The sequence below is a fragment of the Portunus trituberculatus genome, chromosome 33, assembly GCF_017591435.1.
Source record: "Portunus trituberculatus isolate SZX2019 chromosome 33, ASM1759143v1, whole genome shotgun sequence".
Taxonomy (NCBI): domain Eukaryota; kingdom Metazoa; phylum Arthropoda; class Malacostraca; order Decapoda; family Portunidae; genus Portunus; species Portunus trituberculatus.
In genome coordinates, this window is record NC_059287.1 from 10037696 (window position 1) to 10061695 (window position 24000).

The 24000-nt window shown below is 38.2% G+C and overlaps 1 protein-coding gene across 3 annotated transcripts in view; it reads left to right on the top strand.

The window, feature by feature from the left end:
* LOC123512208 overlaps window positions 1-24000 on the top strand; it is a 34207-nt gene that overhangs the window by 2212 nt on the left and 7995 nt on the right. For 2 of the 3 annotated variants that reach the window (XM_045268452.1, XM_045268454.1), the window contains one exon: window positions 1-892. This exon is cut by the window's left edge and continues 1019 nt beyond it. In XM_045268452.1, coding sequence (XP_045124387.1) covers window positions 1-769 — 769 coding nt within the window. In that variant the 3' untranslated portion in view covers window positions 770-892. Of the gene's footprint in view, window positions 893-24000 lie in introns of those variants that run through there. The other variant, XM_045268453.1, reaches the window with a different exon arrangement.

Below are 24000 nucleotides of genomic sequence, written 5' to 3' on the forward strand. Positions count from 1 at the left end.
CCATGAAACGAGTCCGGATGAGTATTATGACGAAGTACTGTCAGATTTGCCATCCGCTCCTGCCGAAACGGCTCCCCAGCCAGGAGTAGCGCCAAGGCCTTCATGTGCCTTACCAAAAGAATCCCAATTAACTAAGCCCTCGCTGTCTCTCAGCATCAAAGACAGATTTCGCGGTAAATCAATCTTTCTCCCGCCAGTAAAGAAGCACAGTAAACAAGGTTCCCGCGATGCACTGCCGCCACCGCCGCCACCACTTGAAGAAGTCTACGACGACCCAGGGGACATGAGCCTACAGTTTCCTCCCCCACCGCCACCCACCGTCAACAGACCTCAACAGCCAGTACCACTCCCGTCACCAGATGAGGGCGAAGAACTGTATGACGAACTGGAGGACATCAGCGTACGGCCTCCACCAGCGCCACCAAATGCCAACAAACCTATACTCGACAGAGGGGGTGAAGAACTGTATGACGAACTGGAGGACATCAGCGTACGGCCTCTACCAGCGCCACCCAGTGCCAACAAACCTATACTCGACAGAGGGGGTGAAGACCTGTATGACGAACTGGAGGACATCAGCGTACGGCCTCCACCAGCGCCACCCAGTGCCAACAAACCTATACTCGACAGAGGGGGTGAAGAACTGTATGACGAACTGGAGGACATCAGCGTATGGCCTCCACCACCACCATCCAGTGCCAACAAACCTATACTCGGCAAAGGGAAGCCAGCACCGCCACCACCCTTACGCAAACCCATAAAACGATAAATGTGTATGTGTGTAATTCAGTTTGATCTGCTGCAGTCTCTGACGAGACAGCCAGACGTTACCCTACGGAACGAGCTCAGAGCTCATTATTTCCGATCTTGGGATAGGTCTGAGACCAGGCACACACCACACACCGGGACAACAAGGTCACAACTCCTCGATTTACATCCCGTACCTACTCACTGCTAGGTGAACAGGGGCTACACGTGAAAGGAGACACACCCAAATATCTCCACCCGGCCGGGGAATCGAACCCCGGTCATCTGGCTTGTGAAGCCAGTGCTCTAACCACTGAGCTACCGGTGTGTGTGTGTGTGTGTGTGTGTGTGTGTGTGTGTGTGTGTGTTTCACTGTTTGATCTGCTGCAGTCTCTGACGAGACGGCCAGACGTTACCCTACGGAACGAGCTCAGAGCTCATTATTTCCGATCTTGGGATAGGTCTGAGACCAGGCACACACCACACACCGGAACAACAAGGTCACAACTCCTCGATTTACATCCCGTACCTACTCACTGCTAGGTGAACAGGGGCTACACGTGAAAGGAGACACACCCAAATATCTCCACCCGTCCGAGGAATCGAACCCCGGTCATCTGGCTTGTGAAGCCACACACACACAGTGTGTGTGTGTGTGTGTGTGTGTGTGTGTGTGTGTGTGTGTGTGTGTGTGTGTGTGTAATTCACCACGGTCATCTCCTGGTCACCCAGCCAGTCTTCCCCATTACGGAACGAGATCAGAGCTCATAGACTGATCTTCGGGTAGGACTGAGACCACAACACACAACACACACCGGGAAAGCGAGGCCACAACCCCTCGAGTTACATCCCGTACCTATTTCCTGCTAGGTGAACAGGGGCCACACATTAAGAGGCTTGCTGATTTGCCTCGCCGCGCCGGGACTCGAACCTGGCCCTCTCGATTGTGAGTCGAGCGTGCTAACCAATACACTACGCGGTGTGTGTGTGTGTGTGTGTGTGTGTGTGTGTGTGTGTGTGTGTGTGTGTGTGTGTGTGTGTGTGTGTGTGTGTCCCTGCTCATCTACACCTCTAATCTGAAGGACAGATGAAGGAAGACATTCACAAACATACAAGAATTAAGATTCTTAGAGTCTGTCTCAGACTTCTGTTAGGACTTGTATTTATTCTAAGAGTTATTTAAGCTTTGGCTGAGACAACCTCCCAGTATAAAACGGTGAAAGAGCAAAACACTAAAATCTTAATTTTTGTATTTTGTAAGGATATGAACGCATACACCTACGTATGTATATTAGTGAGTTTATTATACCCGGCGCTAGGCACGTGTATTTTGTCTCAGTGGTTGCGTCTCTGCGTCAGAGTTGTCCCACTACTCACACTCAGCAGCGCTTCATTTCCTGAATTTATTTCTTCTTTAGAATGGAGATGATGATCCCTAAGAACCAAAAAGGCCAATACAGAAAACCCAGCTGGACCTCTGGCGAGACTTTCCTTCCTCGAACAGTCAGTATTATGAGAAAAGACGTAGCCCGAAAGGATTCACTTATTCAGTGGCACAAAAACCTCCATGGCACTAAGAAGATAAATAAGAAATTAATGAGACACGCCAAAAATAGGACATAGGAAGACCCTATGTCACTATCGCTGCACAACTACATGTCCCAATGGCTAAAAAAACCCTAATTATTACTTTACACACACACACACACACACACACACACACACACACACACACACACACGGTAGCTCAGTGGTTAGAGCGCTGGCTTCACAAGCCAGAAAACCGTGGTTCGATTCCCCGGCCAGGTGGAGATATTTGGGTGTGTTTCCTTTCACGTGTAGCCCCTGTTAACCTAGGTACGGGATGTAAATCGAGGAGTTGTGACCTTGTTGTCCCGGTGTGTGGTGTGTGCCTGGTCTCAGGACTATCCGAAGATCGGAAATAATGAGCTCTGAGCTCGTTCCGTAGGGTAACGTCTGGCTGTCTCGTCAGAGACTGCAGCAGATCAAACAGTAAAACACACGCACACACACACACACACACACACACACATAAATGGAGTGATATCGGGGATTTTAGAACTCAACGATTACTTGAGGGACAAGAACCCAGATATTGTGGGTCTTACTGAAACAAAACTGAGAGAGGGAGAAGACCTGATGATGGTTGGAGAAGGGAAATATAATGTTTGGAAAAGAAATAGAGTAGGTAAGATGGGAGGAGGAGTGATGTTGCTGGTTAAAAAAGATATAAAGGTGGATCAAGTGAAAGAAGGTATGGGAAAGGCAGAAGTGCTAAAGATCAGAGCAGAAACTAATGAAGGAAAAAGAGGCACTACATAGTGGTGTACGTACCACCTAAGACAAATGCATGGTCAGTACAGGAATATGAAGAAATGATAAGTGATACAGGAACATGTCTGGAAGAAATGTTGGGTGGCTGTGAACGAACTATAATGATGGGAGATTTTAATTGTAAAGAGGTGTGTTGGGAGGACTGGTCAATGGAAGGATCAGAGACAACATGGGGAAATACACTATTGACACTGGCAATGGAAAATGTGTTAACTCAGTGGGTCAAAGAAGATACTAGGTTTGGAGGAGAGGGAGCATCGTCAAGACTGGACTTGGTCTTTAGTACAGAGCCAATGGTCATTGAGGAGATGAGGGTGGAGTGCCCTTTAGCAAAGAGTGATCATGCAGTTTTGGAGTTCAAGGTGATAGATGAAGAGAAATCTAGAAGAAATGAAGAATATAAAGTGGGAAGATGGAATTATGCCAAGACAGATTTTGGAAACCTAAAGAAATTCTTTCAAGAGACAAATTGATGAAATTCAAGAGTGCTAAGGAGCAAATGAAAAGTGGAAGGAATTTATAAAAATATACAAAGAAGGTGAGAAAAATTTGTACCAATAAGACAACATAGAGAAGTTGGAAAGCAGGACTGGTTTAACGATAGATGTGAAAAGGCTAGAACAAGAAAAGAGGATGCATGGAAGAGGTGGAGAAGGAAAAGACGGATTAAGCAGTGGAAAGTTACAAAAGAGCAAGAAATGAATATGTGTTGATTAGAAGAGAAGAAAGAAAGAAACAAGAAAAGGATATAATTGATAAATGTAAAGACCAACCAAGGCTTTTTACAGACATGTGAACAACAACATCAAAAATAGAGAAAGTATTGAAAGTTTAGAAGTAAATGGAGTATGCAGTGAAGATCCCAGGAAATGGCAGAGGCTATGAATGGATGCTTTCGGAAGGTATTCACAAAGGAGACTGCTTTTGACAAACCACTGGTAATGGAACAGAAAGGGATTATGAAGGAGTTTCAAGTAACTGTGGAGGAGATCAAGAACATGATGGGGAGTTTAGAAGTGAGAAAAGCTGTGGGACCTGATGGGGTATCAGGATGGATTTTAAGAGAATGCAGGAGCAATTGGCAGAAAAAGTTTGTGAAGTAATTGATGCCTCATTAAGGGAAGGTGTAGTGCCCCAAGACTGAAAAGAGCTAACATTGTCCCAATCTATAAATCAGGTAACAAGAGAGACCCATTGAACTATAGACCAGTGTCACTTACAAGTGTGGTAGCTAAGATGTGTGAGAGGGTGGTGAAGAATAGATGGACAGACTTCTTGGAGAAAATGACATACTTTGTGAGTGTCAATTTGGTTTTAGAAAGGGCGTTCATGCACGACAAACCTGATATGTTACTATTCGAGGGTGATAGATGTAATACAGGAAAGAGATGGTTGGGCTGATGGAATATATCTGGATTTAAAAAAGGCCTTTGATAAGGTACCACACCAGAGACTGATCTGGAAACTTGAAATGGTAGGAGGAGTGCATGGCAGTTTACTAAAATGGATGGAAGACTTTTGGTAGGAAGAGAAATGAGAACAATAATTAAGGACAGACCATCAGAATGGGGATTGGTGGAGAGTGGAGTTCCACAGGGATCAGTGTTGGCACCAGTAATGTTCGCAGTCTACATAAATGACATGGTGGATGGGGTGTCCAGTTATGTGAGCCTATTTGCAGACGATGCAAAATTGTTAAGAAAAGTGAGATGTGACAAAGATTGCGAACTACTCCAGGAAGACTTGGACAGAATATGGAAATGGAGCTGTACATGGCAAATGGAGTTCAACACGACAAAATGCAAGAAAATAGAGTTTGGCAAGAGTGAAAGAAGAATCAGGAGTATGTACAAGATAGGAAATGAAGACATAAAACCAGTCATGAAGAAAAGACCTTGGGGTGACAATTACCAATGACCTATCGCCAGAGAGACATATAAACAAAATAATTGGAGAAGTATTGAACTTATTGAGGAACATAAGAGTGGCGTTCAGATATTTAGATGAAGAAATGATGAAGAAAATAATTACTGCAATGATAAGACCGAGGCTTGAATATGCAACAATACAGTGGGCTCCGAACTTAAAGAAACACATAAGGAAACTAGAGAAAGTACAGAGGGCTGCAACGAAAATGGTGCCTGACTTAAGAGATTTGACTTATGAAGACAGACTGAAAAGAATGCAACTTCCAACCCTGGAAAACAGAAGAGAAAGGGGAGACCTGATAGCAATATACAGAGTGATGATTGGCATGGAAAAATGGATAGGGAAGATCTGTGTATGTGGAATGGAAGAATGTCGAGAGGGCATGGGAAAAACTAAAATGGCCACTTATAGGAGAGATGTGAAAAATATAGCTTCCTCATAGAAGGGTGGAAGCATGGAATAGTTTAGACGTGGAAGTGGTCAACGCAAGGAATATTCATGATTTTAAGAAAAAGCTGGACATTAATAGATATGGAGACGGGACAACACGAGCATAGCTCTTTTCCCGTATGTTACAATTAGGTAAATACACACACACACACACACACACACACTATAAAAGTGACGTTTAAGCATTACCCAACTGAGAACAGTGCCACGACTGAGCTTCCTTTAGTCCCACCGGGCGACTGAAATATATCCACAAGTAATAAAACGTTTGATCATCTTTTTCATAGTAGTTCCAATATATAAAAAAGGTAATCAGTCCCTGCTTTCGAATTACCGACCAGTTTCCGTTCTCCCCTGTATTAGTAAAATTTTTGAATAGTAGCATGTAGAATAATGAACTATCTGTCACATAACTCCTTACTATCTGACAAACAATTCGGATTTAGACCAAGGTTCTCTATAGAACTAGCAATTCATCATCTTTCTCAGCACATGTATGATGCTCTCGATAATAGAATGTTTTAGTTGACAATTTTTTGTGATCTTTTAAAAGCATTTGACACGATTAACCACTCTAAATTATTTCATAAATTGAAAGTGTATGGCATTAGAGAACCGGCACATAAATGGTTCAGCAGCTATTTAAATTCAAGGTATCAGTATACAGTTTACAATAACACTACATCACACAGAAAGATTATTAAATGTGGAGTTCCACAGGGATCAGTCCTTGGACTACTATTATTCTTAATTTAAATCAATGATGTAACTCTATGTACAAGTAACCTGGATTTCATTTTATTTGCAGATGACACGAACATTTTCCTTAAAGGGAGCGATCTCATTACACTACAAAATACTATGAACAAAGAATTAATTCATGTATCTACATGGTTAAAAAGTAATAAATTGACATTAAATATAAACAAAACACATTACATGTTGACTTATTTACACACTATAAATCCACATGCCATTGATATTAAACTTAATCAGGCTTCAATCAAACAAGTTAAAGAGGCAAAGTTTTTAGGAATTACATTTAATAATAAATTGCTATGGAAACCTCATATTGAAGAAGTGAACAACAAATTATCTAAAATGACAAGTGCAGTATATCAAATACGCAATTCATGTAGTAAAGAGTGCTTGAAATTAATATACGATTCCTTAGTATACCCACATTTACTTTACTGTTCTTCTATTTGTGGGGGTACTTTTAAGACTTATATTGACGAACTATTCATCTCGCAAAAGAAATTATTAAGAGTAATATCAGGACGTAATCGGTTCGAACATACAGCTCCCATTTTTCGAGAATTTCAGTGTTTAAAAGTAAAAGATATAAACTCATATCAGACATTTACATTTGCCTACAAATGTTTAAACATTTTTTATGTGTATTGTGACTTTGAGTACGCTGAACACACCAACGTTCAAACAAGACACACAAACAAGCTCAAAATACCGTTATGGAAAACTTCTCATGCACAACAAAGTGTAATTTTTCGAGGCTCCAAGCTGTGGAGTGAAACTCCATTAGATACCAAAGTCATAGGTTTTCATTCATTCAAATTACAAGTTAAAGTTAAGCTGAAAAGTACATAATCAACATTCTGTATTGTTTGCTAACTATATAACTATTATATGTAACACATTCATGTATGATATTATTGTAGTAGTAACCATGTTGTCATTATTACTGTCATTGTTTGGGTTATCATTATTACTATTATCATTATTATTATTATATCATCAATATTGTTATTATTGTAATTATTATTATTGTTGTTGTTGTTATAGATATGTATGTTAGTACTAAGGTAGTATTCAAGTTATTGTAAAATGTTTGCCATTGTTGTTTTCATCTTTGTTACCAATATATCATCATTACTGATGTCACTGTTCTTAGTATTAACCATTTTAATACCGCTTGACACGACTGCTTTCACAAACAAGTAAAGCACAGTGTCCATAAGGAGCCGCGAGGTCAATGGACTAGACTGAAGAGCAAAATTGTTATGGCCATGTTTTGTAAACTTAAGTAATAATAATAATAATAATAATAATAATAATAATAATAATAATAATAATAATAATAATAACAATAATAATAACAAAAAGTAATAAAACGTCTTAGGTTTTTGCTGTTCATTCCCGTGGCTCTCAGTGGCGTCTGGCTATTGTCAAGGTGCAGGACAGCATTGTCTTAAGGTTGACGAGAGGCCACAGATTCTATCAGGGTTTCAGAAGCGCTCTGGTCTCACTGTGATTATTTTCCAAGGAGACTGAGATGATTAGTCGAGTTCTCAAGTGTGGTTGCCCTATCAGTAATGAAAATATCTTGTATTCTGTGTCTAAAGCCATAAGAGAAAACCCTACAAATCTGTGTATCTTCAAGTAGTTGTTTTTTAAATGTAGTGGATGAGCGACCCTGAGGTGTTTAATAATAGTCATAGAAGAAGTTGTAGTCTGTTGTATTTAATAAACCTTTCTGGTACAATATGTCGCCAATCAGTCCCCTCACTAACAGCAGCGACAGTGATCAGAGAGAGAGAGAGAGAGAGAGAGAGAGAGAGAGAGAGAGAGAGAGAGAGAGAGAGAGAGAGAATAGATGGACAGACAGATCGATAAATAGATTGATATGTAGATAAACAAATATGACGTTTCGAGTGAAATTAACAATGGGGAGCTTGTGAACTTGTGAAGCCTCTCCCGGGCATAGCGTCGTGGTGAAACACCTTCACAAATTCTTCTACACATTAGTTTTTCTCTCTACTCGAGAATTCCACGTGAATACAAATATACTCAACTACTATGTGTTTAAGTGTATTCCTTGTATGTATGATAATATAAACAAATAGAATCATATGTATGTTATAAAAAAAATAGCATGGAAAACTTCCACAGGACATCGCTTTTATGGATGGCTAATAAATTTTAGTAATGTGCACATTTCGTCATGATATATATCCTGTCACTAATGAAAACGCTAAAAGAACTTGACGAGATGAGGTACGCCTATAGAAAGAAAGCAAGACTTCAGAAATATGAAAATATAAATTCACAAATGGCATTTAGAAATAAACTTTATAAAAGTGCATCCCCGTGCGGGAGCAAAAGTTGCCAGTTGTCGCCACATGGAATAATACAGAACCAAAACAAACTCTGGCAATGTAAACGCTGCATAGGCCATGGTGTAGTTGATGATTGGAGCAGAAACATCGCAGGAAAACGAAAGAACATGCTGGTTTGTTTTGGTTCTGTATTATTCCATGTGGTGATAACTGGCAACTTCCACTCCGGTGGCGATGCACTTTTGTAATGTTTATTTCTAAATGCCATTTGTGAATTTATATTTTTATATTTCTGAAGTCTTGCTTTCTTTTTATAGGCGTACCTCATCTCGTCAAGTTCCTTTAGCGTTTTCATTAGTGACAGGATATATATTATGACGAAATATGCACAGTTCTAAAATTTATTAGCCATCCATAAAAGAGATGTCCTGTGGAAGTTTTCCATGCTAATTTTTTACAACATACATATGATTCTCTTTGTTAATATTATCATACATACAAGGAATACACTTAAATATATAATAGTTGAGTGTATTCACGTGGAATTCTCGAATAGAGAGAAAAACTAATAAGTGGAAGAATTTGTGAAGGTGTTTCACCACGGACACTATGCCCGTGAAACCTGGTAGGTTCGAATTTCCAAAGTAGCCCTTTAACGATGAAGAATAGTAACAACAACAACAACAACAACAACAACAACAACAACAACAACAACACCGCCAAGCCGCACCCCAAACTTATCACACACATCATAGCCTGCCACCCAACACACACACACACACACACACTGTGATGAAGTAAACGTAATACATGAAAATCAGGCTGGATTTAGAAAAGACTACTCTACTTTAGATCATATATTTGTGTTGAAGTCTTTGATTGATTTGTTGTCTTGGAGAAAAAGAATTTTTTTGTTTATTTATTGACTATAAAAAAAGCATTTGATACAGTCTGGAGAGAGGGACTATGGTATAAGCTTAGTAAATCTGGCATTAATGGAAAAGTGTTTAATCTAATTAAGAATATGTATGATGATATCAAGTCTTGTGTTTCTTACCAACAAGAAAAGTCAGACTTCTTTGTCAGCCGTAAAAGAGTGAGACAAGGAGAAAATCTTTCTGTTTTATTGTTTGCTCTATATGTTAATGATCTTGAAGAGTATTTATTGAATAATAATTGTGCATGCCTGAAATTTGATGATGACTGGCTTGATGTGTATCTAAAAGTGTTTGTGTTGATGTATGCAGATGATACTGTTATATTAGCAGAGAGTGAGCAAGAGATTAAGAATGTTTTAAAGACATTAGAAAATTACTGTAGGGAATGGAAGCTGGAAGTGAATAGTAGTACAACGTAAGTATATGCGCGCGCATATACTTGCTAGTTCTGTAGTGGTGCTCCGCTTTTTCACGCATATTATTGCATGAAAAAAGGCTCTCACTGACTTCTCAGTGACCACAGTGATGTATGAATGTCCTGTGATGAAAAAAACAGGAACATTTGTGGAAAATGTTGTCGCTAGATAGAAAATAAGTGAAAGGAGTGGAAGACTCCAAGATGGCGGAGAAATATGCCATTTCAGCATTATTACCTTCGTCCTGTTATAAGTGTAGCTCTGATTCTAGAGACCTAGCAAAGTTCATTAAATGTTGTCTGTGTAACCGGTGGGCTCATACGAAATGTGTGAATTTGACAGGGATTAAATCTGAAAATATCTGCAACGTGAGGTATCTGTGCGATGTTTGCTTCATTGAGGTGTCGTCTCTGAAGAAATTTATCAATGATGTTGAGGAATTTAAGTCTGAATTGAAGAGCATTACTGCTAAAGCTGACAAGATGATGGAAATAGTTGATAATAAGATGGCAAGAATGGAAGAGATAAGTATCAAGGTCGATGAGGCAACAGAAGGCTTGGCGGGAGTTACTGAGTAGCTGAATTCTGCTGACTCGGAACATTCCACACCTTGGCAGGACGTGAAGAGGAAGAGGAGGATGAAAAAGAACCTGCTTGTTGAAGGGTAACTCAGGATTCTGAAGCAAATCTGAAGAATGAAGTTTCTCATGCTTTGGATGGAATGCAAATTAATGATACAAAGTTTGCTAATGATGGCAAAAAATAGTGATGAATTTTGCCAATGAGAGTCTGAGAAATGAGGCAGCCCAGAAACTGGAGAATGTTGAAAAGTTGACAACTAAATCAGTTCAGAAAATTAAACCCAAGATAATGCTATGTAATGTCCATAAGGAAGAGACTAAGGAGGGTATCATTGATACAATCATTGCGAGAAATGACTACCTTCAAGCAGTTCCTGATATCAAGTCAAAGATTGAGAATATTTTTTGCAAACCAGCAGCAGGGGGCACAGTTCATTACATCATGAAATGTGATCCAATGATAAGACAGTTGTTGCATCAGCATCAGGACAGGATTAAGCTTGAGTAGGGAGTTTACCAGGTTCGCGACAGGTATCATGCACTTATCTGTTACCATTGTCAAAGGTATGGTCATACAGAGACGAACTGCAATGCCAAGAAAAATGGTGAGCATCCCGTTTGCTTTAAATGTGCAGGCAACCACAAGTCCAAGGATTGCACATCTACAGAGAAGAAATGCATAAACTGTGTGAGGTTTAAGAAACAGAATACTGACCACTCGGCGAATAATAGTTGCTGTATTGTGTTGGAAAGTGAGATTGACAGGATCAGAAATATTACAGATCATGGCTACTAATGCTGTGAGCTCTATGTTGAAATGTGGTTTATTAAATGTTCAGTCAGTTGGAAACAAGACAATAGAAATCAGAACTTTAATTAATGATGAAAGTCTGGATATTCTTGCTTTGACTGAAACATGGTTAAGTGAATATGACACTGCGAAAATAAAAGAAATGACCTGTGACACTCATACATTTGTGCACATACCAAGGAAAGAAGGAAGAGGTGGTGGTGTTGGTCTTTTACTTTCTAGAACATGCAATAAAATTAGGGTGGATAAGTCAGAAAAATGGGAGAGCTTTGAACATTATGCAAGTTAGCTGTGAGCTTGGTGGTAGAAGATCTATGTTTATAGTGGTCTATAGACCTCCAAGCCTAAGTGCCCGGTCGTTTATTGACGATTTCAGGAAATACTTAGAACTGCTGGATATGGTGAGCGTTAATATTTTTTTTTTATTTATTTGTGGAGATTTTAATATAAGAATGGATGAACAAGAAAACTATATAGTGAGGGGGTTTCAAGATATGATGAAATCCTTTAATTTAGACAATAAAGTAGAAAAGGCAACATCTGCTGGTGGACATGTAATTGACTTGGTCTTCTGTGACTCAGATCATAATCTTGTTCGATAAGTAAATGTTGATGAAATCTGCAAGATTTCACCGGTGCACAGGATGGTTACTTTTCAAATATCTTGTAAAAAAGAATCTACGTACACTAAGCGATTAGTGTTTCGTAGGAAAAATTATTTTGACCCTGAGCGGATGATAGCTGAAGTGTCACAGGCCATTCAGTTAAGAAAGGATGATGTGTGTACTCATGGAAGAGTAGCAGTTGAGAAATGTGAATCTTGTTTGTCTGAATTATATAATGGTAACATGAAAAAAGAATACAATGAAATGTGTCCACTTCATGAAAAGGATATTAAGATAAGGGACCATGCACCTTGGTTTAATACTGAAATTTCCATAGCTAAGAAAGAAAAAAGTAAGAAAGAAAAAGGTGGCGTAGACTACGAACAGAAGAGGCAAGGAGGGAATATATGTACATGAGAAACAGGCTAAACAAACTTGTACAGAGGAGAAAGTGTCAGTACTATAGACAGAAGTCATTAGAGTCACGGTCTAACATTAGTAGATTATATAAGATAGTGGATAATTTGACAGGTAACACGAGAATAAATAAGTTGCCTGAGGGGTTTAATGACACTGTGCTGGCAATTATGTTCCTTGACTTCTTTGATCAAAAGATAAAGTCGATTGTGGAGAGCTTTAGAAATGAGAGTTTCAAATACCCGTGAGTATAAAGTTAATATAACCTACTGCGATAATGACCGATTACCTATTATAGTCTGACCAGCCTTAATTTATGGCCATGGGGGGGCGAGCGTCTCTGTACAGTGTGCCACGTTTTCACTACTGTTCTGTTAATCTCTCTCTCTCTCTCTCTCTCTCTCTCTCTCTCTCTCTCTCTCTTACTAAAGAAACAAAGGTAAGCAGAGAGAGTTATAATTATATATATATATATATATATATATATATATATATATATATATATATATATATATATATATATATATATATATATATATATATATATATATATATATATATATATATATATATATATATATATATATATATATATATATATATATATATATATATATATATATATATATATATATATATATATAAGTGAGTGGCACGAGGTCAGTCACGTCGCCACCACAATGTGTCAAGGCCACCAGGTGGGTGTGGAAGAGTTGCCGCTCACAAGTGAAAAATGCTTCTTTTTTTTTCCACTTAGGTGTTGGCATATACCTACTATTTTGTAAAAATAGAAACTACACATTAGCTTGGCTTACGAATTATGAATGCGATTATGCCTCACCCTTGAAATTACTGTAATAACCAGTAAATGTGAGCATTTTATCTTATAATTATAGCAACATCTGGTACTACAAGGTGAGGCTATTCGGCCTGGCCAGGCTGGGTTCATCAGTATTGCCGCCACTCACAAGACTTCTACTATTTTTTTTTTTTTTTTTTACTTTGGATAATAGATTATTTCTTTTTTCCATGCTCATTATCTTGTATCTGTAACGCTGATATTATTACATACCCTAAACATACGCTAAGTACCATTATAAGTTACTACAGTTGATATCAGCAACACTGTTGAATATGTATACCATGTTTGTATGGTACTATATAGTTTTTTATGCATATGATGGTTACTGTTGATTCAGACATCTATATACACAAGTCGAAATTTTATACATCTGAATTGATGGTATTTGCGATGCCTTGTACACCAATAACTTCCATTTCACATCGCATTTTTTGGAAACGTGGCAGAACTGTAGAGTTCCCCTCCCCCCCCCATTGCCGTAAATTAAGCTCGGTCAGACTATAGTGATATTATTCAGAGTGAGAAGTTCTGTGAAATTCTGGAAATTTTTAAACTGATTATAAACAGTAGCTTCATGAACAATACCTTTCCTGTCTCTGAAAAAATGGCACTGATAAAGCCCATTCTAAAGAGTAAAATGGATACGCAGTGCATGAGTTCCTTTAGACCTGTATCTAATTTGACCTTTTTATCGAAGATTATTGAAAGTGCTGTATTAAAACAATTACTCGACCATTTGAAAGTAGTGCAGGCTTTACCGGATAATCAATCGGCTTATAGAAAACTTTATTCGACTGAGACAGCTTTATGCTCAGTTATCAATGATCTGATAATCCTGATGGATGAAGGAAAATGTGGTTTGCTAATTTTACTGGACTTAAGTGCAGCATTTGACACAGTTGTTCACAGATTGCTTCTTTTAAATTGCAGGTCTGTCGGTATTGATGGAGATGCACTAATGTATATAGAAAGTTATCTTACAAACAGGCAATACTGTGTTCAAGTTAGTAAATCTTTCTCAGACAAGAAGATTTTAGAAAGAGGAGTACCCCAAGGCAGTGCTTTAGGTCCTATTCTGTTCTGTATATATACTATTGAGCTATCACACATACTAAGAAAACATGACATTGACTTCAAACTGTTTGCTGATGACACACAGTTTTACATGACCTTGAACAATGTAGATAATGTTGAAGGAAAGATAAAACTTATTATGGATGATGTTGGTAGATGGATGGAATCCAAGCAGTTGAAACTTAATCAAAACAAGACTGAATGTTTGATACTAGGTAAGAATAAGGACTTAAAGAGGATTGATATGTCCACATTACACATTGATGGTAACAGTTTGGGTGTTTGTGATACAGTGAAGGATCTGGGAGTATTATTGGACTGTCATTTATCTATGAAAGATCAAATACGGCAGGTGGTTAAGACGGCAAGATACCATCTGAAAAATATAGGTTTTGTCAGAAAATACTTGGATGAGAAAACTACGAAGATGCTGGTTCATAATCATGTGATAAGCAAACTGGATTACTGCAATTCTCTGTTTTATGGACTGCCTAAGTATCTCTTAAAAGACTTACAGCTTGTCATGAACAGAGCTGCCAGACTGATTACAGGCGTCTCTCCTCGTGAGAGGATAACACCTATATTGATAGATCTGCATTAGCTGCCAATTAAAGCACGAGTTGAGTACAAGATTAGTGTTATGACTCATCAGGCATTACGGTCTGGAAAATATGTGTACTTGAGAAACTTACTGGAAACATTCCACCATGACACTACGATGGAGCTGAGACACGATGCAGACCCATACAGACTACATGAGCCAAGATATAACCTTGACATGGGATGTCGAGCATTTGCAAGATGCGCATCAAGGATTTACAATAAACTGCCAAGTGATATCAAAGGTTGTGCCAGAATCGTTAACTTAAAAAGAAATTGTAGACATATTTGTTCAAGGAAGTTTATGATTTTAACGGCATGGAAATCAAAAACAATTATAGATGCTAGTTGCTTTTCAGGGAGGCTCTGCTGAGCGCTGCCTTGCAGTGGAGCGGAGCCTTGAACAAACACCCCAAGTAACAAGTAAGTAACAACGGGAGAGGTAGAACTCATGTTGAGGGTTATGATTTTAGATTTAATGGGAAACTGTAGAAACAGTAATAGAGTATAAATATCTTGGTGTTTTATTTAACTATAATGGAAGATTTAGAAAAAGTCAGTTGGAGTGTGTGCAGTCAGCATCAAGAGCTATGTATTATTTAATAGGAAAGAGCAGAAAATTTGACATGCCAATAGATCTTCAATTAGAGTTGTTCCATGCCATGGTGTTACCTATAATGTTGTATGGCTGTGAAGTCTGGGGTTATAGTGCAATAAGAGAGGTGGAGATATTATACATGAAGTATTTGAAATATATTCTTGGTGTACACAAGAATACTTGTAAAAGATATTGTGTATGGGGAATTAGGTGTATACCCTGTGGATATTGTTATTAAGACTTGAATGATTAGTTACTGGACAAGACTAATTACAGGTAAACAGAGCAAACTTGCTTATATAATGCATCAGAGCCTATTTTATTTAAATTTTGTTGGACTTTACACATCAGATTGGTTGAGAGAAGTGCAATGTATACTGAATAACTGTGGCATGTCAGTATTTTGGTTGTACCAAGAAGTCCCTAACTCAGTGTGGATAAACGTAAGCTGTTGAGTAAAACATGAAAGACCAATGGATCACTACATGGAATGCTAATATGATGACAAGATCTGTATGAAGTATTTAGGTGACTTATAAAAATACATATATAATGAAGGATTATTTGACTAAACTAAAAACTAAATCTAGAATTATCTTAACAAAATTTAGAGCTAATAACAACAGCTTACCAATGACTGTTGGAAGATACCAAAATATTGACTGAGATGAAAGATTCTGTGATATATGTAACTCAGGTGCAATTGGTGATGAATACCATGTGTTATTAGAATGTTGTAATGAGGAAATATCACAAGCATGGGATAAATATTTGCCAAGCTATTTTAGGTGTCGTCCAAGCAGGAAAAAGTTTATTATGTTAATGCAAACCAAAAACATAGCACTTATGTATAAATTGGTAACATTATTGAACGTAATATTCAAAATCTTTAGATAGAGTAAAGATATATACAAGTCAGGTACTGAATAATATTTATTATTTTGTAAGAGATAAAGAAGCTGTGCTCCATACTTTTGTTAAAAAGTTTGAGCAAATAAATTCTTTTCAGTTTCGGTTTCAGTTTCACACACACACACACACACACACACACACACACACACACACACACACACACACACACACACACACCAAGGATAGAATCAAACACTACGTTCTCTTGACATTCAGAAAGGACAGGAGATCCTTTAGTGGTACAATCTCTCTCTCTCTCTCTCTCTCTCTCTCTCTCTCTCTCTCTCTCTCTGCATATCTTTTGTAAAAATTATCTGATTACTGACAAATCTTAGAACTTTCTTTTAATAAAACAATTATAATGAAAATTATACTGTGTGTGTGTGTGTGTGTGTGTGTGTGTGTGTGTGTGTGTGTGTGTGTGTGTGTGTGTGTGTGTGTGTGTGTGTGTGTGTATTTACCTAATTGTAACATACGGGAAAGGAGCTACGCTCGTACTGTCCCGTCCAACTTTTTCTTAAGACCATGAACATTCCTTGCATTGACCACTTCCACATCCAAACTATTCCATGCTTCCACACTTCTATGAGGTGAGCTATATTTTTTCACATCTCTCCTATAAGTGGCCATCTTTAGTTTTTTTCCATGCCCTCTCGACACTCTTTCATTCCACATACACAGATCTTCCCTGTCCATTTTTTCCATGCCATTCATCACTCTGTATATCGCTATCAGGTCTCCCCTCTCTCTTCTGTTTTCCAAGGTCGGAAGTTGCATCCTGTTCAGTCTGTCCTCATAAGTCAAATCTCTCAAGTCAGGCACCATTTTTGTCGCAGCCCTCTGTACTTTCTATAATTTTCTTATGTGTTTCTTCAAGTTCGGAGCCCACTGTATTGTTGCATATTCAAGCCTCGGTCTTATCATTGGAGTAATTATTTTCTTCATCATTTCCTCATCTAAATATACGAACGCCACTCTTATGTTCCTCAATAAGTTCAATACTTCTCCAATTATTTTGTCTATATGTCTCTTTGGCGATAGGTCATTGGTAATTGTCACCCTGAGATCTTTTTTTTCATTACTGGTTTTTGTGTCTTCATTTCCTATCTTGTACATACCCCTGATTCTTCTTTCACTCTTGCCAAACTCTAATTTCTTAACATAAAATAACATAACATAAATAGGATAACTTAGATGGGCCACCAGGGCCCATCTAGGTTATCCTGTATCAGTCGCACAGCAACCTCGTCATCAGTACTTAAAGATACACTTACAAGTACACAATACATTATATACTAATTCTAAATATTTGGCCCATTAACAAGGCTAAATCCTGCAGCGAATTCCTCTACAATCTGTGATCATGTCTTGTTTAACTATAGTAAATTTCTTATAAAAACTATCATGCAGTGCTATACATAATTATAAATCTAATAAATTTAAGTGCTTATCTAATCTGTTTTTAAACATTGTCAAACTAGTGCTATTTACAACCCTCTCTGGCAATGCATTCCAGAAGTCTACCACCTTATGACTAAAGAAATATTTTCTTATATCTAACCTGCAGCCTTGCTTTCTAATCTTCCTGCCATGATTTCTAGTCCTACTTCCCTCCTCTAAGGTAAAGAAAGATCTCGCATCTATGTAGTTTGTATCTGAGAACATTTTAAATAACTCTATCATATCCTCTTATACATCTCCTCTCAAATGAAAACATGTTTAATTCCTTTAATCTATCTCTATACTCCAGGCACTTTAATGCTGGTATCATCCTAGTTGCTCTTCTCTGAACTGCTTCTAACATGTTGATATCCTGCCTATAATGGGGTGACCAGGCCTGTATGTAATACTCTAAATGGGGCCTAACATAGGAATTATATAAGCTATGCACCACTTCCTTACTTTTATAACTAACATTTGTATTTATAAAACCCAGGATCCTATTTGCCCTATTTCTTGCTTCTAAACATTGCTTTGAAAATTTCATAGTCCTGTCTATCACTACTCCTAAATCCTTTCCCTCCTCTACTGCCTCTAGCCAACATCCCTCCATCTCATAGCTAAAGTTTGTGTTGTCTTTACCTAAATGCATAACCTGACACTTTTTAGAATTAAACTCCATCTGCCACCTGTCTGCCCATGCTATCAGCCTGTCCAGGTCTCGTTGCCTATCTTTTTACTATGCGATCTCGTAGTTCTATTTAAATTTTCCTCTCTCAACATCATTTGCTCATTATCCACTTCATTCAAACCGTTCAACAGTTTATAAACCTGTATTAAATCTCCTCTTTCTCTTCTTTGTTCCAAGGTAAGCAAATTCATTTCTTTTAATCTCTCCTCATAGGTCATTTCTGCCAATTCCGGAATCATTTTTGTTGCCATTCTCTTCAATTTCTCCAACTTCCTTATATGCTTCTTTTTATAAGGGGACCAAACCAACCTAGCATATTCCAATCTTGGTCTAATTACCATACTAATTAATTTCTTCATCATATCTTTATCCATATAATGAAAGGCTAATCCAATATTTCTAATCAAATTATATGTTTCTCCAAACCTCTTGTCAATATGAGCCTCAAACTGCCCATGGTCTTGTATCATCACTCCCAAATCCTTTTCCTTTTCCACCTTTTTCAACACTACTCCTTCACCCATCTTATATGACCCTCTTGGCCGTCTTCCACTCTTCCCCATCTCCATCACATGACTTTTGCTCAGATTAAATTCCATCTCCCCCCCTCTTGCTCCACTTCCAAATCATATCCAGATCTGCCTGTAAAATTTCACAATCTTCTTCACTCTTCACACACTTACACAACTTCACATCATCCGCAAACAAATTAATATAACTGTTTACTCCCTCTGGCATATCATTAATATAGACCAGGAAAAGTATTGGTGCCAGCACTGAACCTTGTGGGACTTCACTCTCCACCACCAACCAGTCCGATTTTGCATCCCTTATTACCATTCTCATCTCCCTCCATCTCAAGTAGTTTTCCATCCACTTTAACACTTTTCCTTTCAGACCTCCATAAATCTCTAATTTCCATAGCAGTCTCATGTGTGGTACCTTGTCAAAAGCTTTTTTTAAATCCAAATATACACAGTCCATCCATCCCTCTCTCTCTTGTATTTTGTCAACCACTCTTGAATAAAAGCTCAGTAGATTTGTTACACATGACCTCCCTTTCCTAAAGCCAAATTGATGAACTGATAATAACTTATGATCCTCCAGGAACCATATCCAATATTTCTTTATCACCCTCTCACAAATCTTACCGACCACACTTGTTAAAGACACAGGTCTATAGTTAAGAGGCTCTTCCTTACTGCCTCCCTTATAAATGGGCACCACTTCAGCTCTTTTCCACTCTACCAGTACTTCCCCGGTTTCTAATGAGCACATTATAATATCATATAATGGATCTATCAATTCTTCTCTACATTCCTTCAATAATTTGCCTGAAACTTCATCTGATCCCATCGCTTTATCATCTTTAAGTTCCTCCAACATTTTAAATAACTCTTTTTTAGGTATCTTAATGTCATCCATGTGCACATTTCCTTCTACATTCTGAGGCTTTACAAACATTGTTTCTTTAGTAAATACTTGTTGAAATTTATTATTTAACAATTCTGCATTATTCTTAGGGTCATCTACTATCCCTTGCTCTCCTTTTAACCTTTCAATGGACTCTCTCTTTTTAAGTTTACCATTTACGAACCTGTAAAACAATTTTGGATGTTCCTTACTCTTGTCTACTATATCTTTTTCAAATTTTCTTTCTTCCTCCCCTCCTTACCCTCACATACTCATTTCTCGCCACTCTATAATTCTCCTTATTTAGTATATTCCTGCTCTTTTTCCATCTTTTCCAAGCCACATCTCTCTTTTCTTTAGCCTTAACACAAGTTGCATTAAACCAATCCTTTCTTCCTTCCTCTCTCGGTTTATACTTTGGCACAAATTTCATAACTCCTTCTTTATAATATTTCATAAAAATCTCATATTTTTTTTGCACTTCTCTGATTTGTAACATCTCCTCCCAATCTAATGTTCTAAAATAATTTTTCAAACTTTCTATGTCCATCTTTCTATAATTCAATCTACCACTCCTGTATGTCTCATCTTTCCTTCGCTGTGTTATTGCCAGCTGCATTTCCATAACCAGATCACTCTTCCCCAATGGACATTTGTATTGTCTAGGTACACTTCTCGTGTTAACACCAAATCCAGTCTAGCCGGGTCATCATCTCCTCTATATCTAGTATTTTCTTTCACCCTCTGTTCCATCATATTTTCCATCATTAGATTAAGGAATCTCTCTACCCATGCTTCCTCTCCAACACCACTTACTAGATTTTCCCAATCCACCTCCTTACAATTAAAATCTCCTACTAGTATCACCTTTCTTTTTCCAATTAATACACTTTCCAAACTCTGTAAAGTATCCTTGATCATATTGTCATATTCCCTTAATGTCCAAGAATTTGTTTTAGGAGGTACATAGGTCACCATGATTATTAATTCTTTTCCATCACTTTTAACCTTATGCTTATCGCTTCTGTGTTGTTCTTCCCATACCAAACCTTATCCACATTTATCTCCTTCGTCATAATCATAACTCCTCCTCCACCTTTACCCTCTCTATCCTTTCTCCATATATTATATTTATTATCCAAATTTACCTTTGTTTTTTCATGTAATTTTGTCTCAGTCAAACACACTATATCAGGCTTCTCCACCATCATATGATCTTGCAATTCCAATCTACTTGACAGTATCCCATCCATATTAGTATACATTACGGTCCACCCACTGCTCCCTCTAGGGGTTCCTCCGCATTCCTTCTCTCCACATACCACTTTCTGACTCTCTCCTATAACTCTCCAAAAAACTTTTCTTTTTCCACTTCAGACCTTTCATCATTTTTCCTTCTCGCGTCTTCCAACAATTCCTTATATCTTCTCTCTTCCTCATTTCTATTTTTTCTAACGTACACCTCTTTACAACCTTCTACCTCTCTTAATTTTGATGTTCTACATAAAGGGGCTATCACACTGGTCTATGATACGCGGAACGTGGGCCATGGCAAAGACTATATAAATAAACAAGACTGGAAAGTGTCAATTTACCGTGTAGCCTAGGCAAACTGGTAACTCTTCTTGTTTGCAGTTCACTCACGCGATGGCGCTGCTGTTGCAGCTTAAGATCAAGATCAGCACCGTTGATCCGTCTGCATGTTTACATGTGTCAATACTCAAACAAGAGGGCCCACAGCAGTGACAGGTTACACGCCGCATGTTCTCAAGAAATCCGCAAAAATGAACACTAGAGTGGGGCATCCATGTGTTAATTTTGTCGCAGGACAAAGGGCACCCACCCACACTTGGTCTTCTATCGCTTTCCTAAAGATCATGACAGGTAAGTACTGGTGTTTAACATGTGGATCGTAGTATACTTGATTTGGTTGAGACCTGTACAAATCAGTATAAACCTGCGTTATATTTGTTTGCTTATGCTTGCCTGCCTCTGCTATATTTGTAACATAGCTTCCATTCTAAAATCTAGGCCTGTTGTTTTGGTAATTGTTTATGTTTATAATTTCCAATGAACTTATTATTAAACTTGCTTAGATATGTGTTTTTCCTTTCATGAGAATTCCAGATTTCTGGATAACACTTAAAAGAAAAAAATCATTGCTCTCAAAATTGGCAAATAAATAAAAAAATATGACTTACAAAAACGTTGTGTTTGTATTTACCATTAATATGCAGAAGTAATCAATGTGTAGAGCACCAAACAGGTACAGTACGTACGCATATTACTTTCTTACTGTGCAGTACCCAACGCCAACAAAAAACACCAATCACAACAGTTACAAAACACAGGAATATTACATATTTTCAGCATACTGTTTTATCTCTTTTCAGTACATAAAGTATGCATATCAAACACTGTTCTGTATTTCCATATAAATGAAAGAAAATAAAGAATTCAAATGCAAAAAACATATTCTGTGAAACTTTAATTATTTTTTTCCTGATTTTAATTGGTTTTATTTTTGGCCTTAAAATCTGGATTTCTGGCCTTTTGAGAGTATTAAGAGCCGAATTAATGGAGTTTGTATGTATATATATATATATATATATATATATATATATATATATATATATATATATATATATATATATATATATATATAATCTGTAATTTCTTATTTGAACCAATTTGAAAATATTTAACTAAGTAGGTGACATGTAATTTACCAAAGTACATTATAAATAAAGTACACACACACACACACACACACACAGAACAGTGGACATCTGGAATAGCTTAAGTGAAATAAGTGAAAGGGTGGTTACTGCAGCCACCATACACATCTTTACAGACAAGCTATATGCATAGCTATAGATATGGAGACAGGCTAATGTGCCATGCTGTACAACACAACTATAGGTAAATAAACACACACACACACACACTACCAATAATGTACTCTAGTACAGTACATATTTATTTCATCCACCTGTGACCCCGTTCAAGCTCCCTTGTATCCAACTTGAGTTGTAAGTATATCATAGAGATATATGTATATTGTACATGTGCGATAACTATCTATAATTAGTGAGGCAACACACACACGTGTGTGTGTGTGTGTGTGTAATTCACTGTTTGATCTGCTGCAGTCTCTGACGAGACAGCCAGACGTTACCCTACGGAACGAGCTCAGAGCTCATTATTTCCGATCTTCGGATAGGCCTGAGACCAGACACACACCACACACCGGGACAACAAGGTCACAACTCCTCGATTTACATCCCGTATCTACTCACTGTTAGGTGAACAGGGCTACACGTGAGGAGACACCCAAATATCTCCACCCGGCCAATCGAACCCCAGTCCTCTGGCTTGTGAAGCCAGCGCTCTAACCACTGAGCTACCGGGCCGTGTGTGTGTGTGTGTGTGTGTGTGTGTGTGTAATTCACTGTTTGATCTGCTGCAGTCTCTGACGAGACAGCTAGACGTTACCCTACGGAACGAGCTCAGAGCTCATTATTTCCGATCTTGGGATAGGTCTGAGACCAGGCACACACCACACACCGGGACAACGAGGTCACAACTCCTCGATTTACATCCCGTACCTACTCATTACATCTCGTACCTGTGTGTGTGTGTGTGTGTTCACTGTTTGATCTGCTGCAGTCTCTGACGAGACAGCCAGACGTTGCCCATTACGGTGCGATCTGAGAGCTCATTATGTGTAATTTTTTCACCTCGGTCGCCTGCTGGTCACCCAGCCAGTCTTCCCCATTACGGAGCGAGCTCAGAGCTCATAGACCGATCTTCGGGGTAGGACTGAGACCACAACACACTCCACACACCGGGAAAGCGAGGCCACAACCCCTCGAGTTACATCCCGTACCTATTTACTGCTAGGTGAACAGGGGCACACATTAAGAGGCTTGCCCATTTGCCTCGCAAATGTGTGTGTGTGTGTGTGTGTGTCGCCTCCCTAATTATAAATAGTTATCGCACATGTACAATATACATATATCTCTATGATATAACTCAAGTTGGATACAAGGGAACTAGAACGGGGTCACAGGTAGATGAAGTA